The sequence below is a fragment of the Cyprinus carpio genome, chromosome A21 (genome assembly GCF_018340385.1).
Source record: "Cyprinus carpio isolate SPL01 chromosome A21, ASM1834038v1, whole genome shotgun sequence".
In the NCBI taxonomy this organism is placed as follows: Eukaryota; Metazoa; Chordata; class Actinopteri; order Cypriniformes; family Cyprinidae; genus Cyprinus; species Cyprinus carpio.
In genome coordinates, this window is record NC_056592.1 from 13,038,195 (window position 1) to 13,057,075 (window position 18,881).

At 34.8% G+C, this 18,881-nt stretch overlaps 4 protein-coding genes across 6 annotated transcripts; 1 reads left to right on the plus strand and 3 right to left on the minus strand.

The window, feature by feature from the left end:
* Positions 1-210: 210 nt before the first annotated feature.
* LOC109064005 (acidic fibroblast growth factor intracellular-binding protein B) lies at positions 211-6,102 on the minus strand. Of its 2 annotated transcripts, XM_042710905.1 has the most exons (12): positions 5,963-6,102; positions 5,715-5,879; positions 5,366-5,453; positions 5,074-5,272; positions 4,826-4,952; positions 3,438-3,538; positions 2,865-2,998; positions 2,473-2,581; positions 2,322-2,385; positions 1,640-1,726; positions 1,438-1,535; positions 212-1,266 (listed from the first exon to the last, which is right to left on the minus strand). In XM_042710905.1, the coding sequence occupies exons 3-12, from the start codon at positions 5,448-5,450 to the stop codon at positions 1,197-1,199; spliced, it is 1,074 nt and encodes a 357-aa protein (XP_042566839.1). In that variant the 5' UTR covers positions 5,451-5,453; positions 5,715-5,879; positions 5,963-6,102; the 3' UTR covers positions 212-1,196. The 2 variants fall into 2 exon arrangements, with proteins under 2 accessions (XP_042566838.1, XP_042566839.1); XM_042710904.1 differs by lacking the exons at positions 5,715-5,879; positions 5,963-6,102 and having other exon boundaries at positions 211-1,266; positions 5,366-5,465.
* Positions 6,103-6,850: 748 nt separating this feature from the next.
* On the minus strand, positions 6,851-9,752 carry fosl1b (FOS like 1, AP-1 transcription factor subunit b). Of its 2 annotated transcripts, XM_019080974.2 has the most exons (4): positions 8,362-9,752; positions 7,915-8,151; positions 7,442-7,549; positions 6,856-7,362 (listed from the first exon to the last, which is right to left on the minus strand). In XM_019080974.2, exons 1-4 carry the CDS (start codon positions 8,524-8,526, stop codon positions 7,225-7,227), a joined length of 648 nt encoding a protein of 215 aa, XP_018936519.2. In that variant the 5' UTR covers positions 8,527-9,752; the 3' UTR covers positions 6,856-7,224. The 2 variants fall into 2 exon arrangements, with proteins under 2 accessions (XP_042566842.1, XP_018936519.2); XM_042710908.1 differs by lacking the exon at positions 7,442-7,549 and having other exon boundaries at positions 6,851-7,362.
* Positions 9,753-9,880: 128 nt separating this feature from the next.
* Positions 9,881-13,261, minus strand: tmem223 (transmembrane protein 223). The gene is made up of 3 exons (XM_042710907.1): positions 13,128-13,261; positions 10,402-10,845; positions 9,881-10,325 (listed from the first exon to the last, which is right to left on the minus strand). Exons 1-3 carry the CDS (start codon positions 13,129-13,131, stop codon positions 10,027-10,029), a joined length of 747 nt encoding a protein of 248 aa, XP_042566841.1. The 5' UTR covers positions 13,132-13,261; the 3' UTR covers positions 9,881-10,026.
* Positions 13,262-14,587: 1,326 nt separating this feature from the next.
* ovol1b (ovo-like zinc finger 1b) lies at positions 14,588-16,455 on the plus strand. The gene is made up of 3 exons (XM_042711465.1): positions 14,588-14,781; positions 15,461-15,753; positions 15,838-16,455. Exons 1-3 carry the CDS (start codon positions 14,642-14,644, stop codon positions 16,062-16,064), a joined length of 660 nt encoding a protein of 219 aa, XP_042567399.1. The 5' UTR covers positions 14,588-14,641; the 3' UTR covers positions 16,065-16,455.
* The last annotated feature ends 2,426 nt before the right edge of the window (positions 16,456-18,881 follow it).

Genomic DNA, 18,881 nt, shown 5'->3' on the forward strand with positions numbered 1-18,881 from the left:
TTTCACAGCAATGGCATAGAAGAACTATTGTTGGGTTCCCCAAAGAACCTTTCAGTGAACACGTCTTAAAGGAATGGTTCACCCAAAAATGAAAATGTACTCCCCTTCAGGCCATCCAAGATATAGATGAGTTTAGCATTACACCACTTGCTCGACAATGGATCCTCTGCAGTGAATGGGTGCCATCAGAATGAGAGTTCAAACAGCTGATAAACACATCACAATAATCCACACGACTGTAGTCCATCAGTTCGTGTCTTGTGAAGCGAAAAAACATTTTTTATAATAAATTCATAAAGATGTTTTTAACTTCAAATCATGTTAAAAATTCCTCTATTAAACTGCTTTCCCAAGTAAAAAAAGTTATCCCATCTGAATCAGGAGAGAAATATCCACAGCTCAAGCACTGTTTATGAGCAAAAACAGTTCTAAACAAATATGTCAGTTGATCTGATGTGAGAGAACAGGGGATGGACGTTTTCTCTGGAGCAAGCGTTATTATGGATTATAGACTCGTCTTTTGGCCAGAAGTCACAGTTTAAAGTTAAAATGCCTTAATGATGGATTTATTTCCAGCAAACACAGCTTTTTTCTTCTCAAGACATTAAATGATGGACTGGAGTCATGTGGATTACTGTTGGATTATTGTGATGTTTTCCGACGGCACCCATTCACTTAAGGTCCATTGGTGATCGAGTGACATAATGCTAAACTCAAATTTCAAATCTGTCAAAGTGTAGAAATACATTCTGATGTAGAAACAAACTCTTCTACATTTTAGTTTGAACCATTCCTTCAAAAGAACCATTTTTTCTTAGTGTGAAGAACATTTGAATAATTTAAGGAAACTTTTTTTTTTTTTTTTTTTCACTATAAGGAACCTTTAGTGCAATGGAAAGGTTCTATGGATGCTAAAGGTTCTTCAATGATCCATAGAAAAAAAAAAAACTTTTATGTATTACCCTGAATATTAAGTAAGGACATTACTAATGACCACTTTTACAAACAACAAATAGGGCAGATTGGTAGACAACACTTTTTTTTTTTTTTACTCAAGTTAAACCAAATGTACAAGAATACTGTGATATACAAAGGGAGCTGAGGTAGCAATTTACAAACAAGAAGGCTACTAGCTTTTTAAAGGTTTGTAGAAAGATTTAGTCAATCTAACTAGAAACCAGCATTGGAAGTATGTTCTAGTCATGGTACATTTTCAGGATGCAGCTTTTGATGACACCCATGTATCTGTCCCATATTACTTGATGCCTGTGGAAATAAAACATGCCACACATTTAGCAAATGACTAACCTGAAATCCTCAAGCATGTGTACACTAACCTGAAAGCCTCAAGCATGTGTACAGTATATATATATATATATATATATATATATATATATATATATATATATATATATATATGGATATATATATACTAACCTGAAAGCCTCAAGCATGTGTACAGAGCTGCTGTAATGCTTGAGGAAATGTCTGAGGTCTCCGAATGTCCATTTATCTGACCGGCATGGTTCAATGAACTGAAAGAAGAACCGATAGTCATTCTGTCACACTTGACCTGGGACTGTTCAGGGACAAATATCACCTCATGGTATGCAGTTTATCTACAGTGCCAGTGCATTACCTTCTCCACAAGGTCGATGAACAGATCTCGGAAATCTTTGGTGTGTGTGAGTTTTGAGGCGATGTTAACTAGAGCTCTTGACAAATTCTAAAACTCACACACATCAATAAACACATACACAAAAACACAAAAAAAAAAAAACACATACTACTGTTCAAATGTTTGGTAAGATTTTAAGTCTTTTATATATATATATATATATATATATATATATATATATATATATATATATATATATATATACACATACACACACACACACACACACATACTACTGTTCAAATGTTTGGTAAGATTTTATGTCTTTGAAAGAAGTCTCTTATTCTTACTTAGGCAGCATTAACTTGATCACACATAAAATAAAAACCGTATTATTTTGCAATGCCATTTATTATAAATGTTATTTATTCTTGTGATGGCAAAGCCATTACTCCAGTCTTCAGTGCCACATGATCCTTCAGAAATCATTTTAAAATACTGATTGATTACTTTGATTAATAGAAAGTTTAAAAGAACAGCATTTATTTGTAACTGAAATCTAACTTTTTAAGTGTCTTTAGTGTCACTTTTGATTAATTTAAGGTGCCCTTGCTGTTACTTAAAACAAACTTTAAAAATAGCTGTGTGTGCGTTTAAAAAGTATGACAAAATACTTAGAATGAGTAACATTCATGCTTCTCACCTTAAAATTGGCCTCCATCTCACTAAAGACTTTAATTTTCCCTCTAAGCTGTGCACACACCAAACTAAAATGTTAGTAGAAAGGAGAGATATGTTAGAGATAGCGTGTCATAAGCATTACAAATGACCATCTGAACAAACTATTTACATGCCTTTTGTGTTGGTCCAACATGTCCTTATCATTAACCAAAACTTTCAAGTCTTTCAAGTCATGGAGAAAATCTTTTTCTAGATCAACATCCAAGTCTTCCATCATGTTGTCTAAGAAAGTATGAAAGAAAGAAAACAGAGCGTGAGAATGCATATATACAGTACCTGTAATGCATTTCCTTTCAAATTAATTTGGCTTAATTTCCATTAACTTTCCCATTATGGATCTCACAAATATTTTCCTGGTTTTGTCACCACCCTGCTTACTTAAATTTAACTCTCCCTTTCACAACTACATACTATACAAAAACATCCACCAAAGATGACCTGACTGCTGGAATATAAAGCAATCTGACAGTAGTGGCTGCTGTAGTAATGTACTGGAACATCTTACCAACTGCCCCCACGGTCCAGTAGCTGATGAGCTGACCAGCACAAAAGGCAAAGTCCTGGAAAGACAAGTATTGTAGCTTTCTCTTTCCTGCCTCAAAACGACTGTTAGCAAAGAACACTATGGCAGCATAGTCCCTGCAGACAGACATGGCTGAGTCAGTGAGAGGACAGGGAGAGTGTGAAAAGTGCGCCAGGAACAGAAGAGAGCGTATGAGGAGAAAGATGAATGGAGGAGAGAGATCAAGCAAAACAGTAAGAAGATGAAAAAAAACAGGAACATAAGTTTTAAGATGTGCCTGTGTCCATTCTAGGTTTTGTCAGGTTTATGGCTGTTTTTAATTATAACTCTAAAAGCTTTCACTGGTTAAGCTGGTTGTATTAAGTCACAATAGCACAAATGCATTTACAGTACTGAAGCACATAAAAACAAACAAAACAACAATAACAAAAAAAAAATAACTAAATATTCTCACATTCACACATTTACATCCCTTGAATTGGTCTCAATAGGTGGGACAGCTGCTTTTTACCACTAGCAATAAGCTTCAATTGGCCACATGTGTGAAAGTCCCACCTTGCCAGAACATCAGACAGGAGAAAGTGACGCTGTATGTTCTCCACCAGGGGGCCTTTTAGCTCTTCCACCACTTTAAACACACGCTTGAAATTGTCAAACTGAGAAAATGGTAGAGAAGTTTAAACAGAGAGAGGGAGGTTAAAAATTTCGGTAACACTTTACAATACTGTGGCACTAATATGCATTAATTCATGATTGGCTAATGCATACATAATGTATAACTCATGAGGAACTAAACCATTTATTAATAATTACTGCATCAGCAACAAATGAACTTTATATATGATTCATAGATTAAGTAATCAATAAATTGTTATTAGTTAAATGTGTCATAATGTATTAATTCCCTAATAACATATATTAACTAATCGTTTAAATTCATATGTTAATTACCACAATGGGTTGAAGCATGCATTTCAACTTCCAGTTGTCTGCTTTAATTAATCATTAGCTAATGATTTGCAAAGGTTTTATTATGTTTGGACTTGAGGCACATGACTAACTAATTCAAAATCCATAACCACAATGACATATTACTTAACAATCAAGTAAATAGTTCTGTGCCTCAACAAGTAAAGTCATAACATAATAATACCATTTCTTCATGAGTTATACATTAACTCATGATTAACTGTGCATTAGTTAAGTATTATTTAATGCATATTTGTGCACCCATATTGTAAAGTCTTACCAAAATTTCCTTGATTATCATCTGGATTTTGAATGAATCAATGAATGAATGAATTCATTCATTAATATTAATCTAATTACAAAATATAATAACACTATTATTTAATATTTAAGTAGTGTACACTGACAACATTATGTAAATAAATATGTGAATAAAATAATAACAATTATTATTTAATATTTATAAGTACTATACGCTGACATTTATTTAAATAAATGTGAATATAGCAATAATCATTATTATTTCATATTTCTAAGTATTGTACACTGACAACATTTCTGTTATTAAATTAGTACTAAAATAATAAAAACAATTATTATACGTTAATATTTCTAAGTATTGCACACTAACAACATATTTGTAAAGAAAATATATGTGAAAACACAAATAATAATAAGTATTATTATTTAATATTTCTAAGTATTGTTCACTGACATTTCTATAAATAATATGTTAATAAATTAGTAATAAAAAATAATAACAACAATTTTATAATAACAATCAATCATTTTTATAATAACACTCACAATCAATTATTTAATATTTAAGTATTGTGCACTGACAACATATTTGTAAACAAATATAATAATAATATGAATTATTATTATTTATAAGGATTGTACCCTGACCATGCAATATTATCCTTTCATTGTGAGGCATTCAAAACCATGAGAGGCCAAAGTGTCTGCAGCACCTGTCGACGACAGCTCTTGAGTGCAATCCCAGTCTTTGAACTGATGTCGTCCAAGTCTTTTTTGGTCCCTTTGGAGAGTTTCTTACTCAGCACCTCCCTGGCAAAAACACTATCAAACTCATAATACCTACAGGACAAATATCGCAACAAACAAACAAGCTCAGCAAAACAGTGATGATGCCCTAACTACTAAAACTAAAAAAGCAACAACATTATAAAACATAATGTAACCTATTACGACCACAGACCTCTCAATGAGCATGGTTTGACGGTGAGGAGGGATCTGGAACAGAAGCTGATTGGCCACTTTGGAAGGGGACTGGAGGAGCCGCTCACACATCTGGAATGTTCTGAACTGGTCCGTGGTGTCGCTGTGCAGAACTTCTGCATTGGCTTCACACTCCTGCAAGGCACCTGCTTCCATCCGTATCCTCACTGCATCTGAGACTATATACACGAAGAGTATATCATTACCAACAGTGTTAAACATAAAAAGCATGCACCAAGTGTGTATCAACATTTAGAAACCACTTTATTAACCTGTGTGCCCGTCCAACCACAGTTGGTACACGTCTTGATCCAGGACAGTAGTGTTCCCCACAAACACATCTAACTCCATAGACATTTTCTTAAAAAGCATAAAAAAATAAATAAATTATATATTAAAAACTTTGTTAAATATAATTTGCTATACATACAGTGGTCGCAAGTGCTTTTGACAAACATAACTTTGATTTGCAACAACAAATGCAATCTCTTAAAATGATAAAGTCTGTTTATATGTTGTTAGGTGTTTTTATAAGATGTGCAGAGATTTAAAAAGCAAAATGATACACGAGAACCTGCTTATTCAGAGAAAGATGACGTCAAACTGATGATGAAAACTTACCGTTTTATTTATGTTTTGCACTGAAAAACTCAGTAAGAGGTGCAGTTAGCTCATGGAAGAGCGCAGCAGAAAGTGGCGTCTGCGGAATCGCTCTCTTGGACGCATCTGCGAGCTGAGCTTATTGCGCAGATACAGTTCCAAACGCGCAGCTGCAGATCTGTTATGCTGTAGCACAAACAAATAATACCAGGATTATCTATGAACGCTGACTGATACTGTGGTATGTTCAAAGCTGTCAAACTCCTCACAATCGCCTTTGGATGCAGTTTCTGGTTTTACCCAAGCTGAACTACATTCACCACAGACATTGCTCTCCGTCGAGTGTTCATGCGGCGCTATTGAGCTCGTGTGTGACTGCCACCTGCTGTTAAGGAATAAACAAAGCACAAAGTTGCAACCAAAACTAAATTGGATAAACAAAATGTGCTGAAAACCTTAAAACTTAATGCCTATATTATTTTAATTTTGTGTAATGTTTCTGGGTCAGACTTTACTCAAGCTAAACTTACAATTACAGACTAAGGAAACGTGTATTAAGGCAGTTTTGGTAAATTATTTAATCTGTAATGTTTATATTTGACTAAATCTGCACAAACCAAATTTTAAAAGAATTATATTTGCTTGGGTATTGATTTTCTTCCTAAATCTTCTCCCATGTTATTATTTGTTGTAATGTTAAAGTGGAACATCAGTTGGTGTTAAAATAATGATATAATTTATTGATTTACTTATTTTTTTACAAATATATAAAATTGTGATATTGTGAATGTAATTTATAATATTTATAAAATGTGATATAATTAACACATTTTTATTAGCTATATACTACTGTTCAAAAGTTTGGGGTCAAATTTGGAAATAAATTAATTTTATTAAGCAATTACTGATTCAGATAAATGACATGGTGTTCCTAAAAAAATAAAAAATAAAATAAAAAAAAAAAACTAAACAACACAACCCTTTTCGACACTGATAACAAAATAAAAATACTAAGTGGCACAACCTTTTTCGACACTGATAACAAAATAAATATTTCTTGAGCAACAGTTTTGGAATCATTTCTGAAAAACACTGAAAACTGGAGTAATGGATGCTGAAAATTCAACTTTGCCGTGACAGGAATAACTATATTTTAAAATAAATTTAAAATAGAAAACAATTTATTTAAATTGTAATAATATTTGACAACAATAATAAACTTTTAAACAGCATACATATTCGCTAAATAATAAACATATCATTTATGGAGCTGGCACCCAACTAAGGTCCACACCTGTTGCTACACCCATGATACAAAAACATTTGACAGAGTAACAACGACATTTGAAACTGTGGTTTATTATGAAAACAAGTCAAACGAATTGTGCATGCAAGATAATAATCCTTAAGGTATCCCTGAAATATATTGAAACATTTCACTTACTTTAACAAATATACGCTTATTATGTTATATAATTCACAGCTGATCTGAACCAGCAGACTCAGCACTAAACATGACCAGCATCAGTAATTATTCTGGGTTTGGGTCATTTAACTTGCAGATGGGCATATGTGCCTCAAAAACCAACTCCAGCCTCTCTCTCTCCCTTTCAAGAGCAGCGATCTCTTCCTCCAGTTGTGTCTTCACATGTTCCAAATGATCCGTCTCCTGAAAGAGAAAGCACAAGCTCAGGACATACGGCTAATGGCTAAACATGGTCTATAACACAAATAAGTACTAATCTCACATTCTGTAACGTGTCTATAAGCATCCGACGACGGTCCCGACACCTGGCAGCTGCTACTCTGTTCCTTTCCCTGCGGATCCTTATCCTGTCAAGTTCCTCAGAGGACATCTATAAATGCCGAGATGTTAGGTTTTAGCAAGGCAATTCCAAATTTCATTTAAGAACCAAGCTTCAGTCTAAAAGAGTGATGGTGCTGCCATCTTATGGCTGATATCAATAAAACATACACAAAGCAATTCTACCCAATTCCAAATATGCTGTTCCTGTTACTCATCCATTGGCACCAATGACAACATGATCCATCCATCATTCCCACTCAAATACTACAGCGCTGACTCACTCCACAAGCCCCTTTGTGATTCAGGTGTGAGTCATTTCACTCTTTTACCATAAATGAATGAATCACCGGAACTTTACTTTCACTACATTCTGCATTCTAAACTCTGAAAATATTAGAAATATCAGTAACTTACATGTTTGTTAGCATGTCCTAATGAACTGTCCCCGACTGCTCCATTCCAGGATGGGTCAGGACTGTAGCACTGTGACAAACAGGGGCAGCTGGGCATGGTGTTGGGTGCGAATGAGGAAAATGTTTCCAAGGTGGCCTCTGATTGGGAAAATAGAGAGGACTGCAGAAGCCACTGAAGATGTGGACTAGATGTAATAACATCAAGATCTGGGCTGGATGTAGTGTCCTCAGTAAGATTCTGCAATAAATAAACTTGATTAAATTAAATAATGTTAACAATTAAAAAAATGTAGAAGAATTATAACAATAAGAAGAATTGCATATGATAACATTTTTCATCTTCAGAATACTGAATAATTATTTTCTGTCTTGTGGTGTTTTTTTGATTTTGAAAATATACGAAAATAAATATCTTAAAATAATAATAATAATTAAAAAAAATGCGTACCGGAAGAGCCGTTGAATTCTCCGGGTCCATCCATGCTGGAGAAATCTGGGAATCATGCAAACGATAATACGATTCTCTCCCTTCATTATGATCCATTATGAACAAACCCGATCCGTATTCTTCGAGTTCATATACTTTCTGTTTGTTAAGTTCGCTTAAACCCATCTCCCGTGCTGTTAATTGCAATAGGCCCACAAAGGCACAATTCCAGTAGGATAAAATGATAAACTATGATAAATCCATTAGAACGAATAATGGAAAAGTAAAGCAAAACACGTGCTACAACTTCTCTTCAAGTGTTTCATCGCCTACTCACACCCACTCTCTCTCCTCCCCATCACTGGAGCATCTATCGTTTCCAATCTACCGCCTTTTCTCCTCTGTGGCCACTAATGTGCCTCTCTAATGGACATTACTTATGAAGACCTTCTTGACAATAGCGCCAACTAACTGTCGCTGAGATTATATTCACTGGGAAAACCAGTAAATATCGTAAGTTTAACACATGTGGTTTGAGAGCTACAGAAGCTTCCATAGCTCACACCCATCACATGTTGAATTTCACTTACAGACATCTTTCGCCAAGTGACGTGTAGGTTTGAAATGTATGAATAATCCAACCGCTGCAGAACTGGAAGGACATCCGTGAATCACTGAACTGGGTAGAGAGCAGATGCCTCATTTCAAGGCTGGTCTGTACTGTCTTCAAGAATACATTAACATGAGAAAATAAAATAAAAAAGATTATTTTGTGCATGGGGCATACACTTTATTTTAAAATATTTATAGGCCTATAATATAAAACTTTTATCAACCAAATAATTTTTTTTTAGATCATCATGAATGTGTGTCAGGGTATTCTTTTTTGAAAATATCATGAATGTGTTGACACACACACAGGGATAGATAGATTTATACATATATATTTAATATTTGAAACTATACTACAGGGCAGTTGAATGCTTGAATCTGATTGGCTGATAGACGTGCTAATGTGTGAACACTGTTCAGAGACACACAGACTCAGGTAATTCACACACACTCGCTCTCTTTCTCTAATTACTACTACCTCTAAAATTACATTTTAGCAACGGAAGCGTGGGATGAGATTCATAAGTGATTAGTCCTACAAACAAGAGAGTTGTAAGGACAAAAACATGACAAATGTTTTGAAATACAACATCTGAAAACAAAGTCTTGATGTGTGGTAACTTTAGTATAAGTGGAATATATATATTGATTGATTATATCTGTTCCCTACCCAGTTCTATTGAATTATTAGAAAATAATGCACACTTAAGGTGTAACGGCCATTCCGCTTCGCATTACCACCTCGGGTGTGCACTATTTTCTAACAAATCAAAGACCCGTCATCAATTATTCTTTACTTAACTGAGTCAGACATCAATGCTGCTGAAAGAAAAAAATAAATGCAAACACAGAACTATAATTTCATCTTAGTCAGACTCGTATGACTAAGCCTGTGTCATAATTCAGAATAAGCTTGTCAGCACAAATCCCAGGTTAAAAGTTTTATTATGAACAGAAAAGTTACAGTTGAGAATTCAGTGCTTGTCCCCCACCCAAGGCAATATAAAACAAAATCAACAGCAGATGTATGACACATACACAGTGGACCACAGACACACAGGGGTATAAATGACATCATAAGGGTCTGTAGGCCCCAACAGTAATGTCAAATAGTTTAGGGTTGTTCAGTGTCCCTTCTTTGTCCAAAAGGAAGTAGAACTTGTATCCTTTGATTTTAAGCGGGATAAATGAAGATGATTCCTGTCTGTGTGCATGACAGGTCACTTGAGACAGAGGCACAGTTAGACGGTGAGCTCTGAGAGGTCCCAGCGGAGACTGTGTAGATACTGTGACTTTTCCACCTCCCTTATGAAGAATTACACGACTCACAGAACGGCGGCTGAACAATATTGCCACGCCAACAATTCCTCCGCCTACAACAACAGAAAAACAATATTTAAAGACCTGGAATACATAATAAAACATGCAGAAAGCAGAGTTAAGGCTTACCAATAATTAGGCACCCAAGAGTGAATCCATACCTCCAGGCATTTGAACCGAGGTTCATATCAAAACTGAAAAGCCCTCCTAACTCTGTTCTGACCTTTTGTGCTTCACCACTATTTCTCCTAGTGTCTCGAAGACTCGTGAAAGCAAAGTGAGCGAGATATACCCAAAATAGAAACTGACCAGTGCAAAATATGGCCAAAAGTCTGAAAAACCGCGTCCGGTCGTGTTCGAAGAGAAGCACGTCTTTTGCGACGGCAGCAGACGTGAAGGCATTCCTGACTGAAACCGCGCGCACGTGGCAACTTAAGATGCTTGAGATATCTTTGACTTTAAGGGTCTGGGAAGCTGGAAACACGAACGCTCTTGAAGACTGAATACCTGGGAGTCGATAAGCTGAAATAAATGTCCGACAGGACCTTAGACCGAACAACAAGCACTGAATACCCATGATTTCTTCTTCTTCTTGTAGAATTTTATAAAACATCACAGACGCTATATTTCGAGCGTCTTACTGCCCTCCACAGGTGAAAATTTAAACTAAATTAGGTCACGCACAGTCCTGTTATCATGCAAACTGAAGAACATTGCCAATGGAGATCACGTTTATGCTTTTCACTGTGACCAAACAAAGAAAAAGAGTTGAAAGCCTTATATTCCAAGTCCTGCCAGTTTAAAAAATTAATATAATTATGTTTCTGCAATATACTTCCTACAAATTTAGGAAAAACATGTATACCGTCTCAAGACTCCCACATTTCACACAATCCAGAAACAGATATTCCTACAATCCGAAAGAATTATTTTAACGCAGGCAAATTTTGCCCAACCTCAATCTACACATTATAATGAGGCTCCCTGCTCCGCAAAATATATAACATGAACATCTTTTATTAATATAGGTTATAATATTGAAAATAGTGTCTATTGATTCATTAATTTTGAATTTTAAGGTACCCTGTACTGAATTCATTTATTAAGCCCGCTTTAACTTTGTTCCCTCAGTGATCCACTCTCCCTAATAATACAAACATGCTACTTCTCTATCCTAACCTCTAAATTTTGCCAATTTTATCCACCCGCCACTCATGCCCCCTCACCCCAGTGCATGTCCGGGTCGCCCAGCAAAACCTGATGTTGCAGACGAATCTTTACTTTAAAACAACACAATTAAAAAATATTGTGTTTACATGTCAGGACGGAGCTTTTGATTTTCAGATCAAAGTACTTGTAAATTTTGGCTACAAGAGCAGCTACAGAATCAGTAGCAAATAAAAGACTTTTTTTATACATTCCTCATTATACCATAGAGCCCAAAAAAATGCCATTTTCAAAAATTCGGCCTAATTTATGAGAACAGAACTTCCATTAAGAAATACGTCGACCAATTTCCAACCCCTAGCTGTTCCAGACATATACCCCAAACAAAGGAGCTTTTCCCACTAACTGAAATTCCTAGACCATCTGTTAAAAAATCATAGTACTAAAATCCACTAATGTTAAATTAAGATATTCCTCTATTTTTGGTGCCACCCTCCAATTTATCTTTTTTCCTGATGAAAACCAAGCTCAACACACATTTCAGGCAGCCTACCTGCACACCCAATAGGGCATAGGTAACCAACTTGTGTGTCCTGTTACTACGATACTTCCCTGATCCATACTCATCTTCCCTGCCCACTTATTTATTATGACAAAAAAATTATTGTATCTATTATTTCCAGCATCCTCTTGCAACAAACACCTAGCTGGGACGATATGATTACACCCACTAAGTTTTACCCAGTACTGTAACCCTAACTTAATGCGTCTTAACCATAAGGGCATTTAAATACTCCCATTTCAATGAGCAGGCCAGGTACTGGGGGTGGATCTGAAGGCCCCACAACAAAGCCTCAAAGCTCTTGCCTGCACCACATCCAACCTAGCCAAAACAGTTTTGGAAGCAGATCCAATACACAAAAGCACCCATAATCAAGAGCAGATCTGATCATGGCCTGAAAAATAAGCAACATTGTCTCCCTATTAGCCCCCCACCCACCCCCACCAGCCAGACTTCTCATCACATTCAAAACCTTTTCACACTTCAACACAATTTTACCTACATGCACGGCCCAAGTCATACGCTCTTCAAACCAAATACCCAAAAATTTAAAAACCTTTACCTTCTCCAATGGAGACCCATACATATATAACCCTATATTAGGTAACTTTCTTTTAAAACCAAAAATCATATATTTTGTCTTAGAAGCAGAGATTTTGAAGCCCCATGTATTTCCCCATTCCTCTACAGATACTAACACTCTTGTATCTGTTTTTTAAACAAACTCTACATTACGCCCTCTTTTCCAAATAGCCCCGTCATCTGCAAATAAAGATAACCCGAATCCTCTCTCTATTTTATCAAAGATATCATTTATCAGTATATTAAATAAAACTGGACTTATTACACTTCCCTGTGGGGTTCCATTTCTCTATGTCCACAGTTTTTGAACTAACACTACCAACCTTTACTTGAATTGTTCTTTTCATTAAAAAATCCTTTATCCAATTAAACATTCGTCCCCTAACTCCCATGTTAAACATTTAATCATCAAACCCTCCTTCCACAAAGAATCATAAGCTTTCTCAATATCCAGAAATACACTCACTACTACTTCCTTATTACTAAATGCCCTTTTAATATCTTGATCTAAAACTGCAACTGACTCCATTGTAGATCTTAATACCCATGATTTAATAAAACGCTTAATTTTCAGTAATTCTCTGAATTTTAAAACATCACACACTTATGTATATTTCGACTCTTTCATTTTATCTAACATGCTGAGCAATTTGAACGGCACTAGCACCCCGCCATGTTCCAGTTCACTTTAAACCTACTTAATCAAAATATATCCAACACGTCCATATAACTTTACCGACATCCCTAAAAGAGATGTTCAAAAGAAAAGTGTTGAATGTTTATATATTGTATAGGCTTTACGTTTATAATATAATAATATGTTTATGCAATTTATTCCTTACAAAATATTGGCCAAAATGTATTTCTTTTTTTTCATATTTGCTATTACTTAGCTATAAGTGTTAAAACTGTAGCTATAGCTTATCGTTAAGTATTTCAAATTAGTTTTAAAGATTAGGCTAAATTTTGCTGAAAGGATTTTAATGGGCTGTTTAATGCCAGGCTGTGACATGCTCCGCTATATATTTTATATATATATATATTTATTTATTCATTCATTTTTGAATGGGAAGGTATGCCTGTACTGAAGTGGGTTTTAAACCTACTCTAATAAATATCCACTAGAGTAAAATGAGTGATCCGGTCTCTTCTAGATGCAAACCTGCTTTCCTGCTATGTATAAACATAAACTTTGTCCAAAAGTAGGCTACCTATATCCACTGATGCAGCATCAACAAAGTGGACGGACATTGTCTGTAAAACAGACTGTATTCATTTTCACAGTTTACTTTAGAAACAGAGGAGATTACAGGCGTGTTTTTTCATTCATTGTATGTATGCATGAAGGATGTTCACTCCTATCAAATCTTATAATAATTAACAAACATTAACAAACTAATTTGCATACAAAGTTTTGATGTAAACCAAAAAACTCATTACAGTGGCTACAAAGTAGACGGTATCGTCTAATGTAGCAACGTGAAAAGCTACTTAATCCTCTTAATAATATATACATATCTTATTAGGTATATATAAATATATTATATAAAAAAATGACTAACGGTCTTTCAAAAATTTAGTAGCCTAATTTATGCGACAGGACACGCCTGCCCCCCTGCTGATAACCTACTGTTACAGCAATACAGCCTAACAACACCCAGGCACCTCCACAGACAACAAGCCTACATAAACAAAGGAGCAGACACACTCTACAGAAAACCTGAAGACATGCTTTAAAAAGTTGATAAATGGACTAAAATTACATTACAGTGTTAAAACACGAGCATTGTAATATTTAAAACAGTGCAAAGTAACCTGTTTACTTTTCTCATTAAGGTTACAATAACATTACTTTGAAAACCGGTTTTACCTGCAGGCTACCTGCACTGCGCCTCTACACTTCCGCAAACTCACAAAGCTCACCCCTCTGTTACAATCAAACATATAAATCGATAGTTGAAACCCGTATAACTGTAAAACTACAAATTAAGAGAATACCCACAAAAAACAAACCTAGAACCTTAGACGATTATAAATCATTTGCTAGGTTTTTCGAAAATGCCTCGCGCATTCCTGGTCAAAAAAGTGAACACCGCCGCTGAAAAAAGAAGCTGGAGTGAGATTCCGGATTCCGCGCGAGGGGACGTTTACATACCTGGTGAGTGTCTCGTTCATGTTCGCGTGACACTGGGTGGGGAGTAAACATAATTTAATACTTAATGCATATTTGCTTTATTACGTAATTAATTTTTGACCATGGTTGTTGTTGGAAACAGATCACTTGACAAATGCAATTAGACTAAACAAAAAGAAAATTAATTTCTCATTATCTAAAATGTTATGATGAGGTATTTTGTAAGCCAAATTGTATTTTATTATATATATTTTTAATATTTTAAATGTCTTATAAGTGACTTGATATTGACATGTGGCTACTATTATTTTATTGAATGTTTATACTAATTACGTGCATTAAATAAAACTAAAAACGTAATACTTTTGCATTAAATAATAAAAATGAAAAGAAACATACCTGAAATTAGTGGCCAGTCAAAAACTGTTGATCTCTTTCTGCTCCGACTTAAAAATCTCTTCACAAAAAAACAACACATAGAGTCCATCATCATCCAACATAACTCCATCAACACAACTACACAAAAAAACAACACAACTCCTCACAAAAAAATGCAAAAAAAAACAACACATTCTACAGGCTCAGTCCCATGTCTTGTCTGCACAGCTGCCATCCTCACATGCACAAACTCAACACAATCAAAAACCACAAATCAGCACCAAAACACAAACATACCCACACTCAAACACAAAGATAAACTTAAACCAACAATCCTTTAAAACACATTTTGTAATGATTTGTGTGTGTGTGTGTGTGTGTAAAGAACATCTCTTTTCATTGTTCTCCCATTTTCAGATAACTACAGGTAATATCCCATCTCTTCTACCAGTCATCCCAGATAATGCAAACAAATTAGCAGATATTCCACCTGCTTCAGTGTTGTCCTGCCAGGTGTGCGAGAAAACATTCACTACAGCACGTATGCTGAAACGCCATAAGAAGTGCCACAGTGAAATGAAAAAGCACTCTTGTGAGCACTGTGGAAAAGGATTTAATGATGCTTTTGACCTGAAGAGGCACGTACGTACTCATACTGGTAAGTTTGCATTTAAATAAGTATATTAAGGCTACATGTTTAATATTTTAATCTCTTACTTTCCTCTCAATTTACAATATACAGGTGTGAGACCTTACAAGTGCACTTTGTGTGTTAAAGCCTTCACTCAGCGCTGCTCCTTAGAATCTCACCTGAAGAAGATCCATGCCGTTACTCAACAATATGCCTACAAAGAGCGTAGAGACAAACTATATGTGTGTGAGGAGTGTGGCTTGACTGCACAGACACGGAAAGGTCTGCAGAATCATCTTCTGCCCACAGAGACTCATAATGACAAAAAGCAACCATAAACTGACACATATTGTGGAAGGTAATACATCACTGTGTTCAACCTGAAACCCCCCAAATATAGCGCTGAAGAAAAAATTAGAGGACCTATTATTGGTGAATCCTAATTAATAATTTTGTTCCACTCTACATGCACTTTTGTACAGTTGGTAATTCTAGGCAGAACCAAATCGCTTACAGAATTATTGGAATTAGGAGAATAATTTGGATGTATTATATTAAATAACAAATTATGCTGAAGCAGTATAAAGTGTATGAAGTCATAGTACACACAAAAATAAAATTCTGGTATGTTTTTGTTTCTATGTCTGTGCACTTTAACTTACTAAAAAAATGATTATATAAATAATAGGCTATACTTTAAAAGAATATACTTAAACTGATAATAATAATTTTTGGAGGCTTAATTGCATGTTATTTATAATATATTGTGATTTAAATTTATATTAATGTAAATAGTTGAATTTAAGAGAGCTTTTTTGACATAGTTATAAGACTTATGTACATCTTTTCATGTAATTATTAAAATTGTCTTTGAAATACGGTTAAAATTTACTGTCAAATGTACTGACAAGCATTTATTTAACTTAAATGTACTTTAATGTAATTTCTATTGAAAATGTAGTTAAATATATTTGTAATTACACATTTGTAATAATGTTGCAATTTAGTACATTTAAAACAGCCTATTAGTTTAAATGTACTACAGAATAACAGCCTACAGTTAAATATTTTACATGTACACATCAAAATAAGTGTACTAAAAAGTCACAAAGGTGTACTCTTTTTAAATAAAAAGTGGTATTTTATTTAATCAATAGCCTATTAAATGATCTGCAAATACAGTTTTTATATATAGGCCTATGCTACTTTAAAGATTTGATGTAGGCTACACACACTATAAGTGCACATTCAATACAATTAAGACTTACTTTTCGCAAGAGTTGCCCAGTTGTCTTTACGTTAATACTGCAGCTATATAAAAACGATTTCTGACTATTAAATAAGCAGTAAGAAAACTAAACCACTAACAGGACCTAAATTTAAAACCGTGACCTTGCATGTGCACGCACTGTCAGCGGGTTGGTTTGAACGGGCCAATTATTAGGATTTGAAGGCGCGTTTAAGGATGACGTCAGAGTGAAGCCAAAGAAGACCGTTCAGGTGAAAGGAGGCAGAGGTGGAAAATACTAGATGCTTGGGAAGAAGAATCCGAGGATTCCGTCATTTCATCATTTCGGATTGTCATCAAATTAAACCGTAGAGAAAATAATAAAAGATTAATCTCGCCGCCACTGATTACGACACACCGTGATCGGCAGCCTTCGACGAAAACGACTGCGAATATGATGCTCTCGCTGTTATCCTGCCATCTCTCTCTCTCCCGCTTGCGATGCTTTTGTCACACAGACTGAGGGCAAATCAAGCGCATTCTTGATCCTTGCCCGGACTAGAATACAGAAGAATCGCTACCGGCATAAGGTGATGTGAAAACCTCTGAGACACGAAAAGGAAAGGACGCATCTTTTTTGGGGGATGCTCTCTTGTAATGAACATCGCCACCATAGAAACCTGGTGGCACTCGCCGCTGATGGGGTGAAATAGGTTACGGAGAGGTCCTGACGGTGGACCCCAGCGCTGTTTTTCATCCTGGACTGTGTGTGCAGTGATAATACATGTTAGTGAAAAATGCAAGGGGTCACCTTGACGTAATAAACTCCCACACTGAATATATATAGAAGGTGAAATGCGATGAAAAGAAAATATCGTAGACATTCGTTTATATATCTTCTCGTTGTGTAAAATGTAGAATGTGAAATGTTATATAAAAAATTATATAAAAAATAATATATTATAAAAATTTTTTAACTCTCTTACATTAATTTTATATATATATTGCTACCCAGTTCTTTAATTTTTTTTAGTCTGTGCAATATGAAATCATTAATACAATCAAAGACAAAATAAAAAAATAAATATATTTTTAGCTCTCTTACCTGTATGCAACAGTATGCAAGAATGAAAGGAAATTAATCAAAAGGTTTTATTTATAGTGAAAGTGAGTGGTCGCTATCTGTTTTTACTGATGCCAGAATAAAATGTTTATTTTTTAAATACACTAAACAATTATAGTCTTCACACTAACTTCACAGTAATCTAATAAAATTGGACCCTAAAATCCTTTAATTTTCACTTAAATAATAAATAAATATTAAAAATGAAGAATATATGAAGCCATATATATACAAAAAATACAATAAAAAAATCTAGATAACACAGATGAGCTGTATCCACTATCAATGAACAATGATGCTTCTAGGTAACAAACACATTCGAGCAATTAATCGTTACATGCAAATAATTTATATGACTCTTGAATGTTTAGTACTAAATGTAGTGTGATCAGGTATAAGTTTTTTTTGTTTGTTTATTCAAAGTCATCTCCATTTTTATCTATTTTATTGCCATCTTGTATGAAAATTGGTACAGTGGAGAGTTAATCACATTGAGAAAATATTATTTTGAAATAATCCCTTATGTGAAATCATGCTGTGCATGAACACTGCATTGTTTCGTGCATTAAAGAAGGTGTTATTTATATGTCACTTTGAGACTAACCAGTAAGACATTTGACTTTGTTTAATCTGTATTGCAATTGCCTGTTTATTAAGGGGAGGGGCCTGTAACCTATCTATATGCTATGTTGCCGTAGAAACGATGAAAGCTAGTTGATGAGAATGCACCCCCATTATTTCCCTGTTTCTCTATTGTGCCAGATCTGTGATAGAAAGCATGAGATCATGCAACTAATACAGAGA

Bases quoted from the DNA above. Each gene is read 5' to 3' on its own strand.
- ovol1b (XM_042711465.1), top strand. From the start codon at position 14,642: ATGCCTCGCGCATTCCTGGTCAAAAAAGTGAACACCGCCGCTGAAAAA. The intron at 14,782-15,460 runs GTAAACATAATT...AATGATTTGTGT, and splicing joins CGCGTGACACTGGGTGGGGA to GTGTGTGTGTGTGTGTAAAG. The intron at 15,754-15,837 runs GTAAGTTTGCAT...TACAATATACAG, and splicing joins GCACGTACGTACTCATACTG to GTGTGAGACCTTACAAGTGC.
- fosl1b (XM_019080974.2), bottom strand. From the start codon at position 8,526: ATGGGTTTAAGCGAACTTAACAAACAGAAAGTATATGAACTCGAAGAA. The intron at 8,152-8,361 runs GTACGCATTTTT...TATTTATTGCAG, and splicing joins AGAATTCAACGGCTCTTCCG to AATCTTACTGAGGACACTAC. The intron at 7,363-7,441 runs GTGAGATTAGTA...TTTCTCTTTCAG, and splicing joins TTATAGACACGTTACAGAAT to GAGACGGATCATTTGGAACA.
- tmem223 (XM_042710907.1), bottom strand. The intron at 10,326-10,401 runs GTAAGCCTTAAC...CTGTTGTTGTAG, and splicing joins TCTTGGGTGCCTAATTATTG to GCGGAGGAATTGTTGGCGTG.
- LOC109064005 (XM_042710904.1), bottom strand. From the start codon at position 5,465: ATGCTTTTTAAGAAAATGTCTATGGAGTTAGATGTGTTTGTGGGGAAC. The intron at 5,273-5,365 runs GTTAATAAAGTG...TCGTGTATATAG, and splicing joins GTGGTTGGACGGGCACACAG to TCTCAGATGCAGTGAGGATA. The intron at 2,386-2,472 runs GCATGTAAATAG...CTAACATTTTAG, and splicing joins ATGTTGGACCAACACAAAAG to TTTGGTGTGTGCACAGCTTA.